Source organism: Salmo salar, chromosome 27 (genome assembly GCF_965601325.2).
Source record: "Salmo salar chromosome 27, fSalSal1, whole genome shotgun sequence".
NCBI classification, from domain to species: domain Eukaryota; kingdom Metazoa; phylum Chordata; class Actinopteri; order Salmoniformes; family Salmonidae; genus Salmo; species Salmo salar.
The window spans coordinates 25,135,246-25,161,169 of record NC_138317.1 but is presented as its reverse complement, the minus strand read 5'-3'; the positions used below and the strand labels follow the sequence as shown (position 1 = coordinate 25,161,169).

The 25,924-nt window shown below is 42.4% G+C and overlaps 1 protein-coding gene across 2 annotated transcripts in view; it reads right to left on the bottom strand.

Annotated features, from left to right (window-relative positions):
- The window catches only part of adcy2b (adenylate cyclase 2b (brain)), a 132,922-nt gene that overhangs the window by 12,462 nt on the left and 94,536 nt on the right, over positions 1-25,924 (bottom strand). Inside the window, exons 16-19 of one of the 2 annotated variants that reach the window (XM_014177944.3) lie at positions 14,083-14,223; positions 13,689-13,805; positions 5,141-5,325; positions 4,309-4,393 (exon numbers count right to left, since the gene is read on the bottom strand). In XM_014177944.3, coding sequence (XP_014033419.1) covers positions 4,309-4,393; positions 5,141-5,325; positions 13,689-13,805; positions 14,083-14,223 — 528 coding nt within the window. The remainder of the gene's footprint in view (positions 1-4,308; positions 4,394-5,140; positions 5,326-13,688; positions 13,806-14,082; positions 14,224-25,924) is intronic. The other variant, XM_045709582.2, reaches the window with a different exon arrangement.

The following is a 25,924-nucleotide window of genomic DNA, read 5'->3' as shown; positions in this document are numbered from 1 at the left end:
AAATTCCGTCTGTAAGACAACAAAATGTGAAAAATCATAGGCTATTTACATTGACTGTAAATAAATATTGTTTCATACATTTGCCAATTTTCTTCATGTAGGCCTACCTCTTATTATAAATGACATAGAGTCCCTATTTCAAAACTTGAGTCTCAAGCTAGGCTATATGATAACACTGATCAGTGGTCAGTTGTTGTATCTAGGCTATATGATAACACTGATCAGTGGTCAGTTGTTGTATCTAGGCTATATGATAACACTGATCAGTGGTCAGTTGTTGTATCTAGGCTATATGATAACACTGATCAGTGGTCAGTTGTTGTATCTAGGCTATATGATAACACTGATCAGTGGTCAGTTGTTGTATCTAGGCTATATGATAACACTGATCAGTGGTCAGTTGTTGTATCTAGGCTATATGATAACACTGATCAGTGGTCAGTTGTTGTATCTAGGCTATATGATAACACTGATCAGTGGTCCGTTGTTGTATCTAGGCTATATGATAACACTGATCAGTGGTCAGTTGTTGTATCTAGGCTATATGATAACACTGATCAGTGGTCAGTTGTTGTATCTAGGCTATATGATAACACTGGTCAGAGGTCAGTTGTTGTAGCCTACTACTTGCGAGCCACATCGGAGCTCCCGAGTGGCGCATCGGTCTAAGGCACTGTATCTCAATGCAAGAGGCGTCACTACAGTCCCTGGTTTGAATCCAGGCTGTATCACATCCGGCCATGATTGGGAGTCCCATAGGGCGGCGCACAATTGGGCCAACGTCGTCCAGGTTTGGCCGGGGTAGGCCATTATTGTAAATAAGAATTTGTTCTGAACTGACTTGCATAGTTAAATAAATACATTAAAAAAAATTGTTGTTGAAATAACTATTTTTTTTATTTCACTGGACTGATGGTCATGTCTCAGTGGAGGATGGGACAGAGTGCGAATTGAAGTGGAGAGGCGTGTTCCATGGTTTCTAAAAGTGTGGGAAAAAAACAGTGTTGTAGTGCTTATCGTTGTCTGATGGAAAACACTTTCTGTACATAGTCCCCCATAAGTATTGGCACAAATTCACTTATACAGTATGTGTATTAAGTACAGTGCCTTGCAAAAGTATTCAGCCCCCTTGGCGTTTTTCCTATTTTGTTGCATTACAACCTGTAATTTAAATAGATTTTTATTTGGATTTCATGTAATGGACATACACAAAATAGTCCAAATTGGTGAAATGAAAAAAATTACTTGTTTCCAAAAATTCGAACAAATACAAATCGGAAAAGTGGTGCGTGCATATGTATTCATCCCCTTTGCTATGAAGCCCTTAAATAAGATCTGGTGCAATCAATTACCTTCAGAAGTCACATAATTAGTTAAATAAAGTCTACCTGTGTGCAATCTAAGTGTCACATGATCTGTCACATGATCTCGTTATATATACACCTGTTCTGAAAGGCCCCAGAGTCTGCAACACCACTAAGCAAGGGACACCACCAAGCAAGCAGCAGCATGAAGACCAGGAGCTCTCCAAACAGGTCAGGGACAAAGTTGTGGAGAAGTACAGATCGGGGTTGGGTTATAAAAAAATATCAGAAACTTTGAACATCCGACAGGGCTCCATTAAATCCATTATTAAAAAATGGAAAGAATATGGCACCACAACAAACCTGCCAAGAGAGGGCCGCCCACCAAAACTCATGGACCAGGCAAGGAGGGCAGTAATCAGAGAGGCAAGAAAGAGACCAAAGATAACCCTGAAGGAACTGCAAAGTTCCACAACAGAGATTGGAGTATCTGTCCATAGGACCACTATAAGCCGTACACACAGAGCTGGGCTTTACGGAAGAGTGGCCAGAAAAAAGCCATTACTAAAAGAAAAAAATAAGCAAACATGTTTGGTGTTCACCAAAAGGCATGTGGGAGACTCCCCAAACATATGGAAGAAGGTACTCTGGTAAAATGAGACTAAAATGTAGCTTTTTGGACATCAAGGAAAACACTGTGTCTAGCGCAAACCCAATACCTCTCAACTTGAAGGGGCTGGAGCAGTTTTGCCTTGAAGAATGGGTAAAAATCCCAGTGGCTAGATGTACCAAGCTTATAGACATACCCCTAGAGACTTGCAGCTGTAATTGCTGCAAAAGGTGGCTCTACAAAGTATTGACTTTGGGGGGGTGAATAGTTACGCACGCTCAGGTATTATTATTATTTTTTTACTTATTTCTTGTTTGTTTCACAAGAAAAAATATTTTGCATCTTCAAAGTGGGAGGCATATTGTGTCAATCAAATGATACAAACCCCCCAAAAATCTATTTTAATTCCAAGTTGTACAGCAACAAAATAGGACAAATGCCATGGGGTGTGAATACTTTTGCATGCCACTGTAGTCATACGCTTAGCATTTGGTCCCATGTTCCTATTACACCATGATTACATCAAGCTTGTGACTCTGCAAACTTCTTGGATGAATTTAATGTTTGTTTTGTGTGTGTTTTAGATTATTTTGTGCTCAGTATAAATGAATGGTAAATAATGTACTGTGTCATTTTGGAGTCACTTTTACTGTAAATAAGAATATAATACGTTTCTAAACACTTCGACATGGATGATTACGGATAATCCTGAATGAAGCATGAATAATGATCAGTGAGAAAATTACATTTCCCCCAAGAATGCTAACTGCCCCTGTTATTGTAATGGTGAGAGGTTAGCATATCTTGGGGGTATGATATTCGTGCCTCTCTAATTTAGGTAAAAAGACAAATAATGTCCCGTTTGGAACACTGACACATAGAGCAATCAATCAGATTGGGTGGGCCTGGCTCCCCAGTTGGTGGGATTGTGCCCACCCATGCCTAAGCCCCTGCCTCAGTGAAGAGACAGTACAACACCCTCCATCTTGCTGTCTCTCTCTGTCCTCCATCTGTGTGAATTACTGAGTTCTATTTTCACCTGCTACTATTGACGCAGGCAGAAGTCAGTTGTTATATAGTCAGTACATAGCTATCACGTAGATACTACATAGTTACAACATATTTAGTACATGGTCCATAGCTGCTGGTGATTCTCTGATCCACCTCTACGAAGACTCTGTATACTTCTGGCCCTTCTTTGGACACTGTGTTAACTAAGTTCCAAATGAGCTTCAATGCCATACAACTCTCCTTCCGTGGCCTCCAACTGCTCTTAAATGTAAGTCAAACTAAATGCATGCTCTTCAACCGATCGCTGCCCGCACCTGCCCGCCCATCCAGCATCACTACTCTGGACGGTTCTGACTTAGAATATGTGGACTGCTACAAATACCTAGGTGTCTGGTTAGACTGTAAACTCTCCTTCCAGACTCACATTAAGCATCTCCAATCCCAAATTAAATCTAGAATTGGCTTCATAATTCGCAACAAAGCCTCCTTCACTCATGCTGCCAAACATACCCTCGTAAAACTGACTATCCTACCGATCCTTGACTTCGGCGATGTCATTTACAAAATAGTCTCCAACACTCTAGTCAGCAAATTGGATGCAGTCTATCACAGTGCCATCCGTTTTGTCACCAAAGCCCCATACACTACCCACCACTGTGACCTGTATGCTCTCGTTGGCTGGCCCTCGCTTCATATTTGTTGCCAAACCCACTGGCTCCAGGTCATCTATAAGTCTTTGCTAGGTAACGCCCCGCCTTATCTCAGCTCACTGGTCACCATAGCAGCACCAACCCGTAGCGCGCGCTCCAGCAGGTATATCTCACTGGTCACCCCCAAAGCCAATTCCTCCTTTGGCTGCCTTTCCTTCCAGTTCTCTGCTGCCAATGACTGGAACGAATTGCAAAATCACTGAAGCTGGAGACTCATATCTCCCTCTAACTTTGAGCACCAGCTGTCAGAGCAGCTCTCAGATCACTGCACCTGTACATAGCCCATCTGTAAATAGCCCATCCAACTACCTCATCCCCATAAAGTTTTTTTTTCTCCTTTGCATCCCAGTATCTCTACTTGCACATTCATCTTCTGCACATCTATCACTCCAGTGTTTAATTGCTAAATTAATTATTTCACTATGGCCTATTTATTGCCTTACCTCCCTTATCTTACCTCATTTGCACACGCTGTGTATATAGACTTTTCTAATGTGTTATTGAATGTATGTTTGTTTATTCCATGTGTAACTCTGTGTTGTTGTTTGTGTCGCACTGCTTTGCTTTATCTTGGCCAGGTCACAGTTGTAAATGAGAACTTGTTCTCAACTGGCCTACCTGGTTAAATAAAGGTGAAATACATTTTTTTAAATAGCTATAACAGGTACTGTACCTGTCGTGCTAACACCAGTAGAGTGATGAAGAAGATGAAGAGAGAAACAGAACCCATCGTCTTCAGATCCTTTAGAATGCCTGGCCTGAGGAAAGAGGGATGAGAGAGAAAAAGAGAGATGAAAGAACAAAAACAAAACAATGAAAGTCTTTCACCACCATAAAGTGCAACTTTCAATCAATGTAATAACTTGATCGGTCTCAGGAGTGAATCCCCTGCTCTGTTCTCTCTCGCTCTCTCTCTCTCTCTCTCTAACCATCATTCATATCAGCAAAATAAATTCCACTCTATGAAGACAAAAACCCAATATCATAGAACCTGTCAGATCCGAACAACAATTACCCCGGCAACCGAGTTCTATTCCATAGCGACAACTTTTGATTGACAGTTGAAAGGAATATCGCTTTGACAGACATTCCCTAATGACTTTGTCTGTGGCTCTGAATATTGGGCTATTATTGCACAAATAACAGTAAGGGAAGAAACAGTGTTAACAGTGTGTGTGTGTGTGTGTGTGTGTGTGTGTGTGTGTGTGTGTGTGTGTGTGTGTGTGTGTGTGTGTGTGTGTGTGTGTGTGTGTGTGTGTGTGTGTGTGTGTGTGTTTTGTGTGTGTGGGTGGGTTGGTTGGTTTCTGTGTGCTTGTGTGTGTATGTGCCTCAACCCTACACACATATGCACAGTAATTCCCTGAAGGCTGTATGTCTATGGCTTCTACCATATATATTACATCAGGGCCGAAGGAAAGGAGTATTGTGTTAATACCAAGGTTTTCATAAAAGGAAAGCTGTCTCTCTAGCCTGTTCAGTGTGTGTGCATGTGTTTGTGTGTGTACCTATCCAGTGTCTGTGTGCTGTAGAGTGCAGTACTGTATCCGTCCAGCAGGTGTGCGTGTGTCTGGAGGATGATGATGTTGTAGGTCACCACGGCAACTAGCATGACAACCATCTTCAGCTCGTAGTTGATCCTCAGGAACACAGAACATGACACCAGACCCAGGATACAACAGTAGATAAAATACTACAGAGAGAGAGAGAGAGAGAGAGAGAGAGAGAGAGAGAGAGAGAGAGAGAGAGAGAGAGAGAGAGAGAGAGAGAGAGAGAGAGAAAAGGGGGAGAGAGAGAGAAGGAGGGCGGAGAAGGAGCGTGGGAGTGAGAGAGAGAGAGAGAGAAAAGGGGGAGAGGGGAGAAAGAGAGAGCGAGAGAGAGAGAGGAGGCGGGAGAGGGTGGATGGGAGGGAGAAAGAGGAGGGGAAAGGCATGAGAAGTCAATAAAATATTTTATCCAATCTTTTGAGATGATATACAGTGCCTTCAGAAAGTGCCTTGACTTTTTCCATATTTTGTTGTGCTATAACCTGAATTTAAAATTGACTACATTTAGATTTTGTCACTGGTTCTACACACAATACCCCCAAATGTCAATGTGGAATTATGATTTTAGAAATTCTTACAAGTTCATTAATAATGAAAAGCTGAAATGTCTTGAGTCAATAAATATTCAACCTCTTTGTTATGGCAAGCCTAAATAAGTTCAGGAGTAAAAATGTGTTCAGTAAGTCACATAATAAGTTGCATTCATTCACTCCGTGTGCAATACTAGTGTTTAACATGATTTTTGAATGACTACCTCATCTCTGTACCCCACACAATAATCTGTAAGTTCCCTCAGTCGAGCAGTGAATTTCAAACACAAATTCAACCACAAAGACCAGGGAGGTTTTCCAATGCCTCGCAAAGTAGGGCACCTATTGGTAGATGGGTCGAATAAAAAAGCAGACATTAAATATCCCTTATAGCATGGTGAAGTTATTAATTACACTTTGGATGGTGTATCAATACACCCAGTCACTACAAAGATACAGGCGTCCTTCCTAAATCAGCTGCCGGAGAGGAAGGAAACCGCTCAGGGATTTCACCATGAGGCCAATGGTGACTTTAAAACAGTTACAGAGCTTAATGGCTGTGATAGGAGAAAGCTGAGGATGGATCAACAACATTGTAGTTAATCCACAATACTAACCTAAATGACAGAGTGAAAAGAAGGAAGCCTGTACAGAATACAAATATTCCAAAACATGCATAAGGCACTAATGTAAAATTGCTAAAGATGTGACTAAGAAATTTACTTTTTGTCCTGAATACAAAGAGTTATGTTTGGGGCAAATCCAACAGAACACATCACTGAGTACCACTCTTCATATTTTCAAGCATGGTGGTGGCTGCATCATGTTATGGGTATGCTTGTCATCGGCAAGGACCAGGGAGTTAAAATAAATGGAATGGAGCTAAGCACAGGCAAAATCCTAGAGGAAAACCTTGTTCAGCCTGCTTTCCAACAGACACTGAGAGACAAATTCACCTTTCAGCAGGACAATAACCTAAAACAAGGCCAAATATACACTGGAGTATATTACCAAGCCAACATTGAATATTCATGAGTGGCCTAGTTACAGTTTTGACTCAACTCCGCTTGAAAATCTATGGCAAGACTTGAAAATGGCTGTCTCGCAATTATCAACAACCAACTTGACAGAGCTTGAAGAACTTTCAAAATAATAACGTGCAATTATTGTACAATCCAGGTGTGCAAAGCTCTTAGAGACTTACTCAGAAAGACGCACAGCTGTAATCTCTGCCAAAGGTAATTCAAACATGTATTGACTCAGGGGTGTGGATACTTATGTAAATTAGATATTTCTGTATTTCATTTTAAATAAATGTGTTTTAAATAAATGTGCACTTTGTCATTATAGGTTATTCGTTGGAGATAGGTGAGAAAATGTTTATATTTAATCCATTTTGAATTCAGGCTGTAACACAACAAAATGTGAAATAAGTCAAGGGATATGAAAACTTTCTGAAGGCTCTGTAGACAGATGGAGAGAGTCAAACAATAGACTAGACTCTACTTAATGAGTCTACATTAGCAAGCCATAACAACAGTTCCTCCCAAAAATGTCCAGTCAACATTTCCCCCCCAAAACTATAATGGACATCATATATCCTGGCCTATAAAAAATTGAATATGGCTCTTTATGGGCTGAGTATCACTTCACTGAGGGAGTATTATGGTCCATTAAGGGAGAGCTGGGCCAACACAGGGCAATGGATCAGAAAAAGTTACTGAACTAGAGGAAGGAGAGTAGGGAGCGAAGGAAGGAAGGAAGGAAGGAAGGAAGGAAGGAAGGAAGGAAGGAAGGAAGGAAGGAAGGAAGGAAGGAAGGAAGGAAGGAAGGAAGGAAGGAAGGAAGGAAGGAAGGAAGGAGGAAGGAAGGAAGGAAGGAAGGAAGGAAAGAAAGAGTCAGCTATTAAGAGGGAAGTATATAGTATAACTGAATATGTGGAGAGCAGTGAATCAGGACTAGCTATTACTGGCTGACGAGGGTAAACACCATTCATTTAGAAGATAGGAGAAATGGGTCCGGGCTATTAGCAAAGAGAGGTGTCTAAGTGAAAAAAAAAGAGAGAAAAAATAAAGGAATATTACTGATGCAGAAAATAGATGGAATTGGCTCCCAGTCAAGACTAATGGTGAAGGGAGGTGTGTGAATGAAAGCCTGAACTAGAAGTAGGGGCCACATTAAATCAGATTTTGGGGTGAGAATGGCCACAGGGGCATATGCATCAGTCGTGAAAAGTGGATAACTACAATTATTCCAAAGAAATCGGTCCACTGTATAAAGAAAAACTATTTATAAAATAGGGGAATGAGATTGAGGTGTTGGACACTATGGAGGAGGGTAATGATGTGTAAGATATTATTGTTAACTATTAGATAAAGTTGTACACAGAAGGTAAAAAATTAAAATGAAAACTGTGTATGAAAATGGACTGGATCTGTTCATTCATTGTTTCTGTTCACTTATGAGTTCCTTGAGGTGTAAAACATCAGTAATGAGCTTGTCTAAGCCCTGTTCAGCAAGGCTGTTCTCTAGTGCTGATAAACACTAAATCAATACTAAATCTCAGGAGGACAGAGTTTTTGTTTCTAACAGACAGAGATGATCTTGCCTCAGATGTAGCTAGGAGTGAGTGATTATGTAGGCTGTGTGTGAAGTGTGTGAAGCAAGGCAGGAAGACTAGGGCTGTCGCACAAGTAATTCAAATGCAATTGAGGGAAAAACACCGTTACGACACCACACCAGATGCGAGCCAGTTTCCCATGAACTTGAACTACTTTTGACTATCGATATGAAGGAGAGGAGACAAGGAGAGAAAGCCACTTTAGACTATTGAGATACTATCCAAGTCAACAACCAGGCCACTTCTAGAGCCCTCTCAGTGTCACCACGACACATTGACAGCAGCACAGTGTCTCTCGGTTCTCTGTCAGCTGTTGTAAGCCTGCTGTGAAAAAACACTGAGTAGATCAACAGTCTACACAGTCACACACAAACACAAACGGTTTGATTGTGATTGATGTAACGCAACGTTTATGATAGACAATGTAAACAAACATTACTTTTGTGCCCCTGGTTAAAGAAATATGAGTGTTGACTTAACATGATTTACAAAGGAGTGACTTTTCTACTATGAACTAATAAAAACAGAACGCTAGTGACGAACGCTAACTTAATGAAATCCAATATTGGAACCATGGAATAATCCCCAAAATTCAGACTCTTCCAGAAAGGAAAGCAAAAGCTAATTTTTCACCTGAAGTATTGTAAATATTTGAAACCCAGGTCTGACCCAGAGTAGACGTTAGTAGCGTAGCCAGACATTTGTTGGTGGGTAGGCCTGCAGATATTTGGGTGGGTGAAAAAAAGTTACAATATATACAATACCAGTCAAAAATGTGGACACACCTACTCATTCAAGGGTTTTTCTTTATTTGTTACTATTTTCTACATTGAAGAATAATAGTGAAGACATCATAACTATGAAATAACATAAATTGAATCATATAGTAACCAAAAAGTGTTAAACAATTTAGATTAATCAAAGTAGCCACCCTTTGCCTTGATGACAACTTTGTACACTCTTGGTATTCTCTCAACCAGCTTCATGAGGAATGATTTTCCAATAGTCTTGAAGGAGTTCCCACATATGCTGAGAACTTACTGTTTTTTCAGTTTTTCTTCACTCCGTGGACCAACTCATCCCAAACCATCTCAATTTGGTTGAGGTCGGTGATTGTGGAGGCCTGGTCATCTGACGCAGCACTCCATCACTCTCCTTCTTGGTCAAATAGCCCTTACACAGTGTGTTTTGGGTTATTGTCCTGTTGAAAAACAAATGATAGTCCCACTAAGCGCAAACCAGATGGGATGGAGTATCACTGCAGAATGCTGTGGTAGCCATGCTGGTTAAGTGGGCCATGAATTCTAAATAAATCACCAACAGTGTCACCAGCAAAGTACCCCCACACTATCACACCTCCTTCATGCTTCACGGTGGGAACCATACATGCGGAGATCATCCGTTCACCTCCTTCTCGTCTCACAAAGACACGGCGGTTGTAACCAAAAATCGCAAATTTGGACAGATTTCCAGACCAAAGGACAGATTTCCACCGGTCTTATGCCCATTGATCGTGTTTCTTGGCCCAAGCAAGTCTCTTCTTCTTATTGGTGTCCTTTAGTAGTGGTTTCTTTGCAGCAATTTGACCATGGCCTGATTCATGCAGTCTCCTCTGAACAATTGATGTTGAGATGTGTCTGTTACTTGAACTCTGTGAAGCATGTATTTGGGCTGCAATCTGAGGTGCAGTTAACTCTAATGAACTTATCCTCTGCAGCATAAATAACTCTGGGTCTTCCTTTCCTGTGGCGGCCCTCACGAGAGCCAGTTTCATCATAGCGCTACATGGTTTTTGCGACTGCACTTGAAGAAACTTTACAAGTTCTTGAAATGTTCAGTATTAACTGACCTTCATGTCTTAAAGTAACGTATGTTTCTCTTTGCTTATTTGAGCTGTTCTTGCCACAAAATGGACTTGGTCTTTTACCAAATAAGGCTATCTTCTGTATACCACCCCTACCTTGTCACAACACAACTGATTGGCTCAAACGCATTAAGATGGAAAGAAATTCCACAAATGACTTTTATCAAGGTACACCTGTTAATTCAAATGCATTCCAGGTGACTACCTCTTGAAGCTGGTTGAGAGAATGCCAAGTGTGCAAAGCTGTCATCAAGGCAAAGGGTGGCTACTTTGAAGAATCTAAAATATAAAATATATTTTGATTGTTTAACACTTTTTTTGGTGACTGGATGATTCCATATGTGTTATTTCAAGAAAAACCCTGGAATGAGTAGGTGTGTCCAAACTTTTGACTGGTTCTGCATTTTTTAGGGGAGGAAACAGCTAATCTCATGCTATTCTACACATTTTGCCATGAGGCAGAGAGAACATATTGCATTTTTAAGCTAATTAAAGTTCAAATATAGGTGTGTTTACTGTGATAAAGGCACTGGATTATGAGCTGTCTTGTTTGCTAAATGAACAAATGAAGCAGGCAGTGGCATGGTGCATATAGCCATAGAAGCACAGTGACATATCCCACTGGGCACAGACATCAATTCAAATCAAATCAAACTGTATGTGTTACAATGCGCCGAATACGACAGGTGTAAACCTTACCGTGAAATGCTTACTTACAAACACTGAACCAACAATCAGGTTCAAGAAATAGAGTTAAGAAAAGATTTACTAAATAAACTAAAGTAAAAAAGAAAAGAAAACATATCACAATAAAATAACAATACCGAGGCTATATTCAGGGAGTACCGGTACCGAATCAATGTGCGGGGGTACAGGTTTGTCAAGGTAATTTGTACATGTAGGTAGGAGTAAAGTGACTATGCATAAATAATAAACAGCGAGTAGCAGCAGTGTAAAAACAAAGGGAGAGGGTGTCAATGTAAATAGTCCGGGTGGCTATTTAATTAATTGTCCAGCAGTCTTGCAGTTTGGGGGTAGAAGCTGTTAAGGAGCCTTTGGACCTAGACTTGGCGCTCAGGTACCGCTTGTTGTGCTGTAGCAGAGGGAACAATCTATGACTAGGGTGACTGGAGTCTTTGACATTTTTTGAGGCCTTCCTCTGACGCCTAGTATATCTTGTTAATAAGCTATATTTTTAGCACGTAGGTTAGGACATCCACTTTGTGCATAACACAAGTAATTTTTCTAACAATTGTTTACAGACAGATTATTTTTTTTCGACGCGTTCTGTCTCCTAGAGATGAACGTACTTTGGTGCGAAAAGTGCAAATCCATCCCAGAACAACAGCAAAGGAACTTGTGAAGATGCAAACGTATCTATATGCACAGTAAAACGAGTCCTACATCGACATAACCTGAAAGGCCGCTCAGCAAGGAAGAAGCCACTGCTCCAAAACCTCCATAAAAAAGCCAGACTATGGTTTGCAACAGCAACAAAGATCATACTTTTTGGAGAAATGTCCTCTGGTCTGATGAAACAAAAATAGAACTGTTTGGCCATAATGACCATCATTATGTTTGGAGGAAAAAGGGGGAGGCTTGCAAGCCAAAGAACACCATCCCAACTCTGAAGCACAGAGGTGGCAGCATCATGTTGTGGGGGTGCTTTGCTGTTGTGGATATATTGAAGCAACATCTCAAGACATCAGTCAGGAAGTTAAAGCTTGGTCGCAAATGGGTCTTCCAAATGGACAATGACCCCAAGCATACATCCAAAGTTGTTGCAAAATGGCTTAAGGACAACAAAGTCGAGGTATTGGAGTGGCCATCACAAAGCCCTGACCTCAATCCTATAGAAAGTTTGTGGGCGGAACTGAAAAAGCATGTGCGAGCAAGAAGGCCTACAAACCTGACTCTGTTACACCAGCTCTGTCAGAAGGAATGGGACAAAATTCACCCAACTTATTGTGGGAAGCTTGTGGAAGGCTACCCGAAACGTTTGACCCAAGTTAAACAATTTAAAGGCAATGCTACCAAATACTAATTGAGTGTATGTAAACTTCTGACCCACTGGGAATGTGATGAAAGAAATAAAAGCTGAAAGAAATAATTCTCTACTATTATTCTATTATTATTCTGTACAGCTGTAATCAGACAGCAAAACATTTTCCTCTATCACAGTTATATACATCCTACTTAAGACACTCCCTCTCTCCAATCCTTACAGTTTATGCCCAACAGGAAGAAGGTAACCAGATACGAAACCCTGATTACTCCCTTAAGGGGAACTGACCTCACCCCTCACCTCCTGACCTCAACCCCTCCTTCACCTAATCCACAGCTATCCATCTGTCTTCCCTATATCAACACGTCGCTCTCCTCTCCTCCATCAAACACATTCCAAAGCCTTCTGGCTTTCTACAGACTCTTTCTATTCAAAGCTTCTTCTCTATAATTTATTTAATATCTCAATGTTCAAAGTTTAGCCGATTCCAACAGGATGCTCTTAATGGTGCAGCTGTAGAACTTTTTGGGGATCTGGGGACCCATGCCAAGGTCTGTAATACCAACTTGTTTCAAGCAGACCCCCATAGTCCCTGTGCCCAAGAACACCAAGGTAACCTGCCTAAATGACTTTCACCCCTTAGAATGCACATCTATAGCCATGAAAGGTTTTGAAAGGCTGGTCATGGCTCACATCAACACCATCATCCCAGACACCCTGGACCCATTCCAATTCACATACCGCCCCAACAGATCCACAGATCAAAATCAAATCAAATCAAGATGATGCAACCTCTATTGCACTCCATACTACCCTCACCCACCTGGACAAAAGGAATACCCATGTAAGAATGCTGTTCATTGATTACAGCGCAGCATTCAACACCATAGTCCCCTCCGAACTCATCATCAAACTCGGGACCCTGGGACTGACCACCTCCCTCTGCAACCGGATCCTGGACTTCCTGACGGGCCTCCCCCAAGCGGTGAGGGTAGGCAACAACACATCCGCCACACTGAGCATGAACACGGGGGCCCCTCAGGGGTGTGTGCTTGGTCCTCTCCTATAATCCCTGTTCACCCACGACTGCACAACTCCAACACCATCATACATTTTCCCCCCTTATTTTACCAGGTAAGTTGATTGAGGACACATTCTAATTTTCAGCAACAACTTGGGGAATAGTTACAGGGGAGCGCATGACTCCAACACCATCATCAAATTTGCTGACGACACAACAGTACTGGTACTCCCTGTATATAGCCACGTTATTTTTATATTTCTATAACTATGCATGGTGGGAAAAGGAGCCGAAAGTAAGCATTTCACTGTTAGTCTACACCTGTTGTTTACGAAGCATGTGACAAATGATATTTGATTGATAAGTAAAGAGCATACATTTTTTTAACACATTTTCCAGTTTGATTGGATGGGCTTGGCTTCCCTGTGGGTGGCCCACCTGTGCCTACAAGGCTGGTAGATGTACTCACAGGTAAGTAGAATTTATTTCCATCCGTGAGGTGGGCGTGGCTGTGGGAGCTGAGAATGCTGTCATTGGTCTGGTTCATGGAAGGGGGTGTGGTCAAAACCTCATCTTCCAGGAAGAACTGGAAAGAGGTTTAGAAGAGAGAGAGGAGAAGACAAGTTAGACTTTAGCCCTACTAGGCTGTATTCCAGTGTGATCTACCAGTGGAATGACATTCATTACATTGCAAGTACCATTTTGATGGCTATAACGGAAGACTCGCCTGCCAGTTTTGCCTGGCACATCCTCTACACTCATGCACACACACACACACTTACACACACACACACACACACACACACCACACACACACACACACACACACACACACACACACACACACACACACACACACACACCATGTTGAACACAGCCATGACCAGTATAAGAGCGGTGGTTGTCATGGTGAGGACCAATCGGAGCCAGGGTTTGTTGGCGATGATGATGCGTGAGGAAGTAGGGAGCCAGGGGAGAGAGCACCACGATCCTTTACCTCCCTGCTGAGAGAGACAGAGAGAGAGAGAGGGAGGAAGGAAGGAAGGAAGGAAGAAAGGGAGGGAGAGAGGGGACAGAGAGACAAGCAGGTGACAGATAAAATGACAGTGGGACAGGGAAAAGAGATCAGAATAGTGAGTAAAATCTTAAATAGAGAGAGAGAAAGAGAGAGAGACCAGAGACAGAGAGACCAGAGACAGAGAAACAGAGAAAGAGAGAGAGACCAGAGACAGAGAGACCAGAGACAGAGAAAGAGAGAGAGAGAGAGACCAGAGACAGAGAAAGAGAGAGAGAGAGACCAGAGACAGAGAGACCAGAGACAGAGAAAGAGAGAGAGAGAAATAGAGAGACCAGAGACAGAGAGACCAGAGAAAGAGAGACCAGAGAAAGAGAGACCAGAGAAAGAGAGAGAAGGCAAGGGACAGTCCTGTATTGCCATAGTGCAACGGGAGAAGCCATGAAATTGAAGACTATGGGGGACAAGAACAAGAACAAACAACAGCTGCAGCAACAGATCTTAAAGAATGCCAGTGCAATGGATAGCTACCGTTTTACGGGCTTCTGACCAACTCTGCAATTTTATGGGGCTTTTTTGTTGGCTGATCTTAATTGTACTTAATGTTTCTGCCATCGTTTCCTATGACTGAAAAGAGCTTCTGGACATCAGAAGAGTGACCACTAACCTCGATTTGGATGAAGATTTCTACTTTACAATTACATAAATCCTATCAACGGGACGTGAAGAACTGCAATATCCTATGATTCTCGGAGTTGTGGCTGAATAAGGACATGGATAATATGCATCGGCAAGACAGGACGGCAGCGTCGGGTAAGCTCAAGGTGGGAGGTTCTGCTCGCCGGAGTTAGAATAGCTTATAATAAGCTGTAAATTATACTATTTACCAAAAGAGTTTTCATCTATATTTTTCGTAGCTGTCTATTTACCATCACAAACTGATGCTGTCACTAAGACCGCACTCCACGCAATGAGCTGTATAGGGCCATAAGCAAACAAGAAAATGCTTATCCAGAGGCGTTGCTCCTAGTGGTCGGTGATATTAATGCAGGAAAACTCAAGATCGTCTTTATTCCACACACAGAAACACATACAAAGCTCTCCCTGGCCCTCCATTTGGCAAATATGACCATAAAAGGCTCTACATGGTCAATCCGATGTCTGCAGCGGCCACACAGCCTTTACTACAATATGGCTTCTGCAGAAGTCATGGCATTCATACTTCTTGTGCTTCGCATAGCAGAGCAGACCTGTTGTGAAGGAAGTTGTCAAGGAAGTGAGTTCGTGTTTATACAGCCACCATCAACCGTCAACCAAACATGTCAATGCAGAGCTATACGGAGCACTCCGCATTGTTACAACATTTTTGAGACACACGGCGATGCGTCACAGCCTCAATACGGAGCCTCCGACCACATTTTTGGATCAAGCATAAATTGCCTTTAACTCTATCCTCCTGATTCCTGCTTACACGCAAAAACTCAAACAGTACCAGTGACGCGCTGAATACAGAAGTGGTCCGATGAAGAGGAAGCTAAGCTACAGGACTGTTTCGCTAGTACAGACTGGAATATGTTCCGGGATTCATCCGATGACATTAATGAGTTTACCACATCAATCACCAGCTTCATTAATAAGTGCATTGATGATGTCGTCTCCATAGTGACGGTATGTACATATCCCAACCAGAAGCCATGGATTACAGGCAACATCTGCACTGAGCTAAAGGCTAGAGCTGCCGCTTTCAAGGAGCGGGACACTTATCTGGATGCTTCTAAGAAATCCCGCTACCACCTCCAATGAAACTACTACTACGCCGGCTCTGAGGATGTGGCAGGGCTTACAAACTATCATTGAAGCTGATTACGTTCTCTGTAGCTGTTGTAAGACCTGTAGCTCTTTCCTGCAGTCAATTACCAAAAGTGCCCTCTTTGGCCTCATGGGTGGAATGAATTATTCAAATTATGAAAATCCGGTGTTTCTGTCAAACACTTTTGTTATATTTCAGTCTTATGAGATGTATATAAAGTGTAATATTGGAATGCAACCTCAAAATGTTATGCATTTCAACTGTATAGCCGACATGGTACAGTTGTCTTCCTTTTTGTGGTAGGGAAATAAAGTACTTTTGTTTCAAAGTAGATTTGTTTAAGACTACTAATAATCACTCTGTGTGACCCTGATTTAGCCCATGCAGTAAAAGGATAAACAGGTTAACATTCACAAGACCACAGGGCCAGACGAATTACAGCTGGCAAGTGTTGTCACTGACATTTTCAACCTCTCCCTGACCAAGTCTGTAATACCTACATGCTCAAGCAGACCACCATAGTCCCTGTGCCCAAAAACGCTATGATAACCTGTATAAATGACTATCGCCTCATAGCACTCACATCTGTAGCCAAGAAGTGCTTTGAAAGGCTGGTCATGGCTCACATTAACACCATCATCCCAGACACCCTGGATCCACTCCAATTTGCATACCACCCCTACATATCCACAGATGACACAATCTCTATTGCACTCCACACTGCCCTCTCCTACTTGGACAAGAGGAACACCTATGTGAGAATGCTGTTCATTGACTACAGCTCAGCGTTAAACACCATAGTGCCCTCCAAGCTCATCATTAAGCTAAGGACCCTGGGACTGAACACTTCCCTCTGGAACTGGATCCTGGACTTCCTGATGGGCCGCCCCCCCCCCCCCAGGTGGTAAAGGTAGGCAGCAACGCATCTACCACGTTGACCCTCAAACCCAGGGGACCCTCAGGGGTGAGTGCTTAGTACCCTCCTGTTCACCCACGACTCCCAACACCATCATACATTTTTACCCCCTTATTTAACCAGGTAAGTTGACTGAGGACACATTCTCATTTTCAGCAACAACCTGGGGAATAGTTACAGGGGAGCAGGAGGGGATGAATGAGCCAATTGGAAGCTGGGGATGATTAGGTTGCCATGATGGTATGAGGGCCAGATTGTGAATGTAGCCAGGACACCGGGGTTAACACTCCTACTCTTACAATAAGTGCCATGGGATCTTTAATGACCACAGAGAGTCAGGACACCCATTTAACATCCCATCCGAAAGACAGCACCTTACACAGGGCAATGTCCCAATCACTGGCCTGGGACATTGGGATATATATTTTTTTGGATGAGAGAAAGAAGGGCCTCCTACTGGCCCTCCAACACCACTTCCAGCAGCATCTGGTCTCCCATCCAGGGACCAACCAGGACCAACCCTGCTTAGCTTCAGAGGAAAGCCAGCATTGGATGCAGGGTGGTATGCTGCTGATGACAGAAAGGTGGTAGGCCTGATCACCAACGACGATGAGACAGCCTATAGGGAGGAGGTCATAGAGACCTGGCAGGGTGGTGCCAGGACAACTACCTCTCCCTCAACGTCAGCAAGACAAAGGAGCTGACCGTGGACTACGGGAAACGGAGGGCTGAGCACGCCCCCCTTCACATCAACAGGGCTGTAGTGGAGCGGGTCGAGAGCTTCAAGTTCATCTGTGTCCACATCGCTAAGGATCTATCATGGTCCACACACATAAACACAATCGTGAAGAGTCAACTCTTTTCTCTGTATATATCAATTATGTCGCTCTTGCTGCTGGTGATTCTCTGATCCGCCTCTACGCAGACGACACCAATCTGTATACATCTTGCCTTTCTTTGGACACTGTGTTAACAAACTTCCAAATGAGCTTCAGTGCCATACAACTCTCCTTCCGTGGCCTCCAAATGCTCTTAAATGCTAGAAAAACGAAATGCATGCTCTTCAACCGATCACTGCCCGCACCCGCCCGCCCGACTAGCATCACTACTCTGGACGGTTCTGACTTAGAATATGTGGACAACTATAAAAACCTAGGTGTCTGGCTAGACTGTAAACTCTCCTTCCAGACTCATATTAAGCACCTCCAATCCAAAACTAAATCTAGAATCGGCTTCCTATTTCACAACAAAGCATCCTTCACTCATGCTGCCAAACATACCCTCGTAAAACTGACTATCCTACCGATCCTTGACTTCAGCGATGTCAATTACAAAATAGCCTCCAACACTCTACTCAGCAAACTAGATGTAGTCCATCACAGTGCCATCCGTTTTGTCACCAAAGCCCCATATATTACCCACCACTGCAACCTGTTGGCTGGTCCTTGCTACATATTCGTCACCAAACCCACTGGCTCCAGGTCATCTATAAGTCTTTGCTAGGTAAAGCTCCGCCTTATCTCAGCTCCCTGGTCACCATAGCAACACCCACCCGTAGCACTCGCTCCAGCAGGTATATCTCACTGGTCACCCCCAAAGTCAACACCTCGTTTGGCCGCCTTTCCTTCCAGTTCTCTGCTGCCAATGACTGGAACGAATTGCAAAAATCACTGAAGTTGGAGACTTATATCTCCCTCACTAACTTTAAGTACCAGCTGTCAGAGCAGCTTACCGATCGCTGCAGCTGTACCCAGCCCATCTGTAAATAGTCCATCCAACCAACTACCTACCTCATCCCATATTTGTTTTTGTTTTTCTGCTCTTTTGCACACCAGTATTTCTACTTGCACATCCTCATCTGCACATTTATCACTCCAGTGTTAATTGCTAAATTGTAATTACTTTGCCACTATGGCCTATTTATTGCCTTACCTCCTTACTTAATTTACACACACTGTATACAGATTTTTCTATTGTGTTATTGACTGTACGTTTGTTTATCCCATGTGTAACTCTGTGTTGTTGTTTTTGTCGCACTGCTTTGCTTAATCTTGGCCAGGTCGCAGTTGTAAATGAGAACTTGTTCTCAACTGGCCTACCTGGTTAAATAAAGGTGAAATAAAATTAAAAGAGGGCACGACAATGCCTCTACCCCCTCAGGAGGCTGAAAAGATTTGGCATGGGCCCTCAGATCCTCAAAAAGTTCTATAGCTGCACCATTGAGAGCATCTTGACTGGTTTCTTCACCACTTGGTATGGAAACTGCTTGGCATGCAACCGCAAGGCGATACAGAAGGTAGTGCATACAACCCAGTACATCACTGGGGCCGGGCTCCCTGCCATCCAGGACCTCTATACAAGGCGGTGTCAGAGGAACGCCCTAAAAATTGCCAAAGACTGCAGCCACCCTAGTTATAGACTGTTCTCTCTGCTACCGCACGGCAAGCGGTACTGGAGCACCAAGTCTGGAACCAACAGGACCCTGAACAGATTCTACCCCCAAGCCATAAGACTGGTAAATAATTAGTTAAATAGTTAACCAATAGCTGCCCAGACTATCTGCATTGACCCTTTTTGCACTAACTTTAACTCATCACATACTCTGCTGCTACTGTTTATTATCTGTTACTTTATCCCAACCTATATGTACATATCTACCTCAGTTACCTCGTACCCCTGCACATCGACTCGGTACTGGTACCCCGTGTATAGAGCCAAGTTATCGTTACTCATTGTGGATTTATTATTACATGTTATTACTTTTCTATTATTTCTCTATTTTCTTTCTCTCTGCATTGTTGGGGAAGGGAGCGTATGTAAGCGTTTCAATGTTAATCATAATCATTTGTAATTCAACCATTGAAAACAGTTTGGCTTGTTTGCAGTCTTGAGCACTATCCCATGTCCTTCCATCAGTCTTTTGTTCTGTCTTTCTGTCTATACTGTTTTTACTACCAATCACAGGATCTGGGTTGGCTCAGATGCAGTATACAGAGACACTCTGAGACATCACAAATGGTTTAAGGAGAAATCTCAAGGTAGAACACCATGCAGGGACCAGGGACACACAGACTGTGTTGTATAATAATGAGTCCCAGACTACTGTCTTTCAAGCTCCATCACTCCTCCACTGTCTGGTCTCAGGTTAAAGTCTTCAGAGAGGATGAGAAAAGTGTTTATAGGTTCTTTGTTATTTCTTTACTTTCTAGTCTTTCTTATCGTCTCATCTCATCTCACCCTGCTGTTGTAAGGACACAGCTAATGCAGTGTGTGGTGTGTGTCTTGTGTGTGTGTGTGTGTCTTGTCGTTTAAAACCCAATGTTCCAGGCTGAATACAGCCTGTCTTTGAAGCAAACACGCACACACACACACACACACACACACACACACACACACACACACACACACACACACACACACACACACACACACACACACACACACACACACACACACACACACACACACACACACACACACACACACACTGTCTCATTTGTAAATGGTGTTCTCTGTTCTCCTGTGCTTGTGTGACAGACACAGCTGTTGCAATCTGAGAATCCATATCCTGATAAATGAATGATAGGGTGTGACTGCAATACCATGCAGATTTAATCAAATATACACTGTAAGCCTTCTCCATAGTTTCTCTCTCTCTATCTTCCTGTCTCTTTCTCTCTCTATCTTCCTGTTTCTTTCTCTCTCTAGCTTCCTGTCTCTTTCTCTCTCTATCTTCCTGTCTCTTTCCCTTCTCTATCTTCCTGTTTCTTTCTCTCTCTAGCTTCCTGTCTCTCTCTCTCTCTATCTTCCTGTCTCCTTCTCTCTCTATCTTCCTGTCTCTTTCTCTCTCTATCTTCCTGTTTCTTTCTCTCTCTATCTTCCTGTCTCTTTCTCTCTCTATCTTCCTGTCTCTTTCTCTCTCTATCTTCCTGTCTCTTTCTCTCTCTATCTTCCTGTTTCTTTCTCTCTCTATCTTCCTGTCTCTCTCTCTATCTTCCTGTCTCTTTCTCTCTCTATCTTCCTGTCTCTTCTCTCTCTATCTTCCTGTCTCTTTCTCTCTCTATCTTCCTGTCTCTTTCTCTCTCTATCTTCCTGTCTCTTTCTCTCTCTATCTTCCTGTCTCTTTCTCTCTCTATCTTCCTGTCTCTTCTCTATCTTCCTGTCTCTTTCTCTCTATCTTCCTGTCTCCTTCTCTCTCTATCTTCCTGTCTCTTTCTCTCTCTATCTTCCTGTCTCTTTCTCTCTCTATCTTCCTGTCTCTTTCTCTCTCTATCTTCCTGTCTCTTTCTCTCTCTATCTTCCTGTCTCTTTCTATCTTCCTGTTTCTTTCTCTCTATCTTCCTGTCTCCTTCTCTCTCTATCTTCCTATCTTTTTCTCTCTCTATCTTCCTGTCTCTTTCTCTCTCTATCTTCCTGTCTCTTTCTCTATCTTCCTGTCTCTTTCTTTATCTTCCTGTTTCTTTCTCTCTATTTTCCTGTCTCCTTCTCTCTCTATCTTCCTGTCTCCTTCTCTCTCTATCTTCCTGTCTCTTTCTCTCTCTATCTTCCTGTCTCTTTCTCTCTCTATCTTCCTGTCTCTTTCTCTCTCTATCTTCCTGTTTCTTTCTCTATCTTCCTGTTTCTTTCTCTCTCCATCTTCCTGTCTCTTTCCCTTCTCTATCTTCCTGTTTCTTTCTCTCTCTATCTTCCTGTCTCTTTCCCTTCTCTATCTTCCTATCTCTTTCTCTCTCTATCTTCCTGTCTCTTTCTCTCTCTATCTTCCTATCTCTTTCCCTTCTCTATCTTCCTGTCTCTTTCTCTCTCTGTCTTCCTGTCTCTTTCCCTTCTCTATCTTCCTGTCTCTTTCTCTCTCTATCTTCCTGTCTCTTTATCTCTCTACCATCCTCTCTCTCCCTTCTCTATCTTCCTGCTTCTTTCTCTCTCTACCATCCTCTCTCTCTCCCTCTATCTTCCTGTTTCTTTCTCTCTCTATCTTCCTGTCTCTTTCTCTCTCTATCTTCCTGTCTCTTTCTCTCTCTATCTTCCTGTCTCTTTCTCTCTCTATCTTCCTATCTCTTTCTCTCTCTATCTTCCTGTCTCTTTCTCTCTCTATCTTCCTGTCTCTTTCTATCTTCCTGTCTCTTTCTTTCTCTATCTTCCTATCTCTTTCTCTCTCTATCTTCCTGTCTCTTTCTCTCTCTATCTTCCTGTCTCTTTCTCTCTCTATCTTCCTGTCTCTTTCTCTCTCTATCTTCCTGTCTCTTTCTCTCTCTATCTTCCTGTCTCTTTCTCTCTCTATCTTCCTGTTTCTTTCTCTCTCTATCTTCCTGTCTCTTTCTCTCTCTATCTTCCTATCTCTTTCTCTCTCTATCTTCCTGTCTCTTTCTCTCTCTATCTTCCTGTCTCTTTCTCTCTCTATCTTCCTGTCTCTTTCTCTCTCTATCTTCCTGTCTCTTTCTCTCTCTATCTTCCTGTCTCTTTCCCTTCTCTATCTTCCTGTCTCTTTCTCTCTCTATCTTCCTGTCTCTTTATCTCTCTACCATCCTCTCTCTCCCTTCTCTATCTTCCTGTTTCTTTCTCTCTCTACCATCCTCTCTCTCCCTTCTCTATCTTCCTGTCTCTTTCTCTCTCTATCTTCCTGTCTCTTTCTCTCTCTATCTTCCTGTTTCTTTCTGTCTCTATCTTCCTGTCTCTTTCTCTCTCTATCTTCCTGTCTCTTTCTCTATCTTCCTGTTTCTTTCTCTCTCCATCTTCCTGTCTCTTTCCCTTCTCTATCTTCCTGTTTCTTTCTCTCTCTATCTTCCTGTCTCTTTCCCTTCTCTATCTTCCTATCTCTTTCTCTCTCTATCTTCCTGTCTCTTTCTCTCTCTATCTTCCTGTCTCTTTCTCTCTCTATCTTCCTGTCTCTTTCTCTCTCTATCTTCCTATCTCTTTCTCTCTCTATCTTCCTGTCTCTTTCTCTCTCTATCTTCCTGTCTCTTTCTCTCTCTATCTTCCTGTCTCTTTCTCTCTCTATCTTCCTGTCTCTTTCTCTCTCTATCTTCCTGTCTCTTTCTCTCTCTATCTTCCTGTCTCTTTCTCTCTCTATCTTCCTGTTTCTTTCTGTCTCTATCTTCCTGTCTCTTTCTCTCTCTATCTTCCTGTCTCTTTCTCTCTCTATCTTCCTGTTTCTTTCTCTCTCTATCTTCCTGTCTCTTTCTCTCTCTCTATATATCTTCCTGTCTCTTTCTCTCTCTATCTTCCTGTCTCTTTCTCTCTCTATCTTCCTGTCTCTTTCTCTCTCTATCTTCCTGTCTCTTTCTCTCTCTATCTTCCTGTCTCTTTCTCTCTCTATCTTCCTGTTTCTTTCTGTCTCTATCTTCCTGTCTCTTTCTCTCTCTATCTTCCTGTCTCTTTCTCTCTCTATCTTCCTGTTTCTTTCTCTATCTTCCTGTTTCTTTCTCTCTCCATCTTCCTGTCTCTTTCCCTTCTCTATCTTCCTGTTTCTTTCTCTCTCTATCTTCCTGTCTCTTTCCCTTATCTATCTTCCTATCTCTTTCTCTCTCTATCTTCCTGTCTCTTTCTCTCTCTATCTTCCTGTCTCTTTCCCTTCTCTATCTTCCTGTCTCTTTCTCTCTCTATCTTCCTGTCTCTTTCTCTCTCTATCTTCCTGTCTCTTTATCTCTCTACCATCCTCTCTCTCCCTTCTCTATCTTCCTGTCTCTTTCTCTCTCTATCTTCCTGTTTCTTTCTCTATCTTCCTGTCTCTTTCTCTCTCTATCTTCCTGTCTCTTTCTCTCTCTATCTTCCTATCTCTTTCTCTCTCTATCTTCCTGTCTCTTTCTCTCTCTATCTTCCTGTCTCTTTCTCTCTCTATCTTCCTGTTTCTTTCTCTCTCTATCTTCCTGTCTCTTTCTCTCTCTATCTTCCTGTCTCTTTCTCTCTCTATCTTCCTGTTTCTTTCTCTATCTTCCTGTTTCTTTCTCTCTCCATCTTCCTGTCTCTTTCCCTTCTCTATCTTCCTGTTTCTTTCTCTCTCTATCTTCCTGTCTCTTTCCCTTCTCTATCTTCCTGTCTCTTTCTCTCTCTATCTTCCTGTTTCTTTCTCTCTCTATCTTCCTATCTCTTTCCCTTCTCTATCTTCCTGTTTCTTTCTCTCTCTATCTTCCTGTCTCTTTCCCTTCTCTATCTTCCTATCTCTTTCTCTCTCTATCTTCCTGTCTCTTTCTCTCTCTATCTTCCTGTCTCTTTCCCTTCTCTATCTTCCTGTCTCTTTCTCTCTCTATCTTCCTGTCTCTTTATCTCTCTACCATCCTCTCTCTCCCTTATCTATCTTCCTGTTTCTTTCTCTCTCTACCATCCTCTCTCTCTCCCTCTATCTTCCTGTTTCTTTCTCTCTCTATCTTCCTATCTTTTTCTCTCTCTATCTTCCTGTCTCTTTCTCTCTCTATCTTCCTGTCTCTTTCTCTATCTTCCTGTCTCTTTCTCTATCTTCCTGTTTCTTTCTCTCTATTTTCCTGTCTCCTTCTCTCTCTATCTTCCTGTCTCCTTCTCTCTCTATCTTCCTGTCTCTTTCTCTCTCTATCTTCCTGTCTCTTTCTCTCTCTATCTTCCTGTTTCTTTCTCTATCTTCCTGTTTCTTTCTCTCTCTATCTTCCTGTCTCTTTCCCTTCTCTATCTTCCTATCTCTTTCTCTCTCTATCTTCCTGTCTCTTTCTCTCTCTATCTTCCTATCTCTTTCCCTTCTCTATCTTCCTGTCTCTTTCTCTCTCTGTCTTCCTGTCTCTTTCCCTTCTCTATCTTCCTGTCTCTTTCTCTCTCTATCTTCCTGTCTCTTTATCTCTCTACCATCCTCTCTCTCCCTTATCTATCTTCCTGCTTCTTTCTCTCTCTACCATCCTCTCTCTCTCCCTCTATCTTCCTGTTTCTTTCTCTCTCTATCTTCCTGTCTCTTTCTCTCTCTATCTTCCTGTCTCTTTCTCTCTCTATCTTCCTGTCTCTTTCTCTCTCTATCTTCCTATCTCTTTCTCTCTCTATCTTCCTGTCTCTTTCTCTCTCTATCTTCCTGTCTCTTTCTATCTTCCTGTCTCTTTCTTTCTCTATCTTCCTATCTCTTTCTCTCTCTATCTTCCTGTCTCTTTCTCTCTCTATCTTCCTGTCTCTTTCTCTCTCTATCTTCCTGTCTCTTTCTCTCTCTATCTTCCTGTCTCTTTCTCTCTCTATCTTCCTGTCTCTTTCTCTCTCTATCTTCCTGTTTCTTTCTCTCTCTATCTTCCTGTCTCTTTCTCTCTCTATCTTCCTATCTCTTTCTCTCTCTATCTTCCTGTCTCTTTCTCTCTCTATCTTCCTGTCTCTTTCTCTCTCTATCTTCCTGTCTCTTTCTCTCTCTATCTTCCTGTCTCTTTCTCTCTCTATCTTCCTGTCTCTTTCCCTTCTCTATCTTCCTGTCTCTTTCTCTCTCTATCTTCCTGTCTCTTTATCTCTCTACCATCCTCTCTCTCCCTTCTCTATCTTCCTGTTTCTTTCTCTCTCTACCATCCTCTCTCTCCCTTCTCTATCTTCCTGTCTCTTTCTCTCTCTATCTTCCTGTCTCTTCCTGTCTCTTTCTCTCTCTATCTTCCTGTTTCTTTCTGTCTCTATCTTCCTGTCTCTTTCTCTCTCTATCTTCCTGTCTCTTTCTCTCTCTATCTTCCTGTTTCTTTCTCTCTCTATCTTCCTGTCTCTTTCTCTCTCTCTATATATCTTCCTGTCTCTTTCTCTCTCTATCTTCCTGTCTCTTTCTCTCTCTATCTTCCTGTCTCTTTCTCTCTCTATCTTCCTGTCTCTTTCTCTCTCTATCTTCCTGTCTCTTTCTCTCTCTATCTTCCTGTTTCTTTCTGTCTCTATCTTCCTGTCTCTTTCTCTCTCTATCTTCCTGTCTCTTTCTCTCTCTATCTTCCTGTTTCTTTCTCTATCTTCCTGTTTCTTTCTCTCTCCATCTTCCTGTCTCTTTCCCTTCTCTATCTT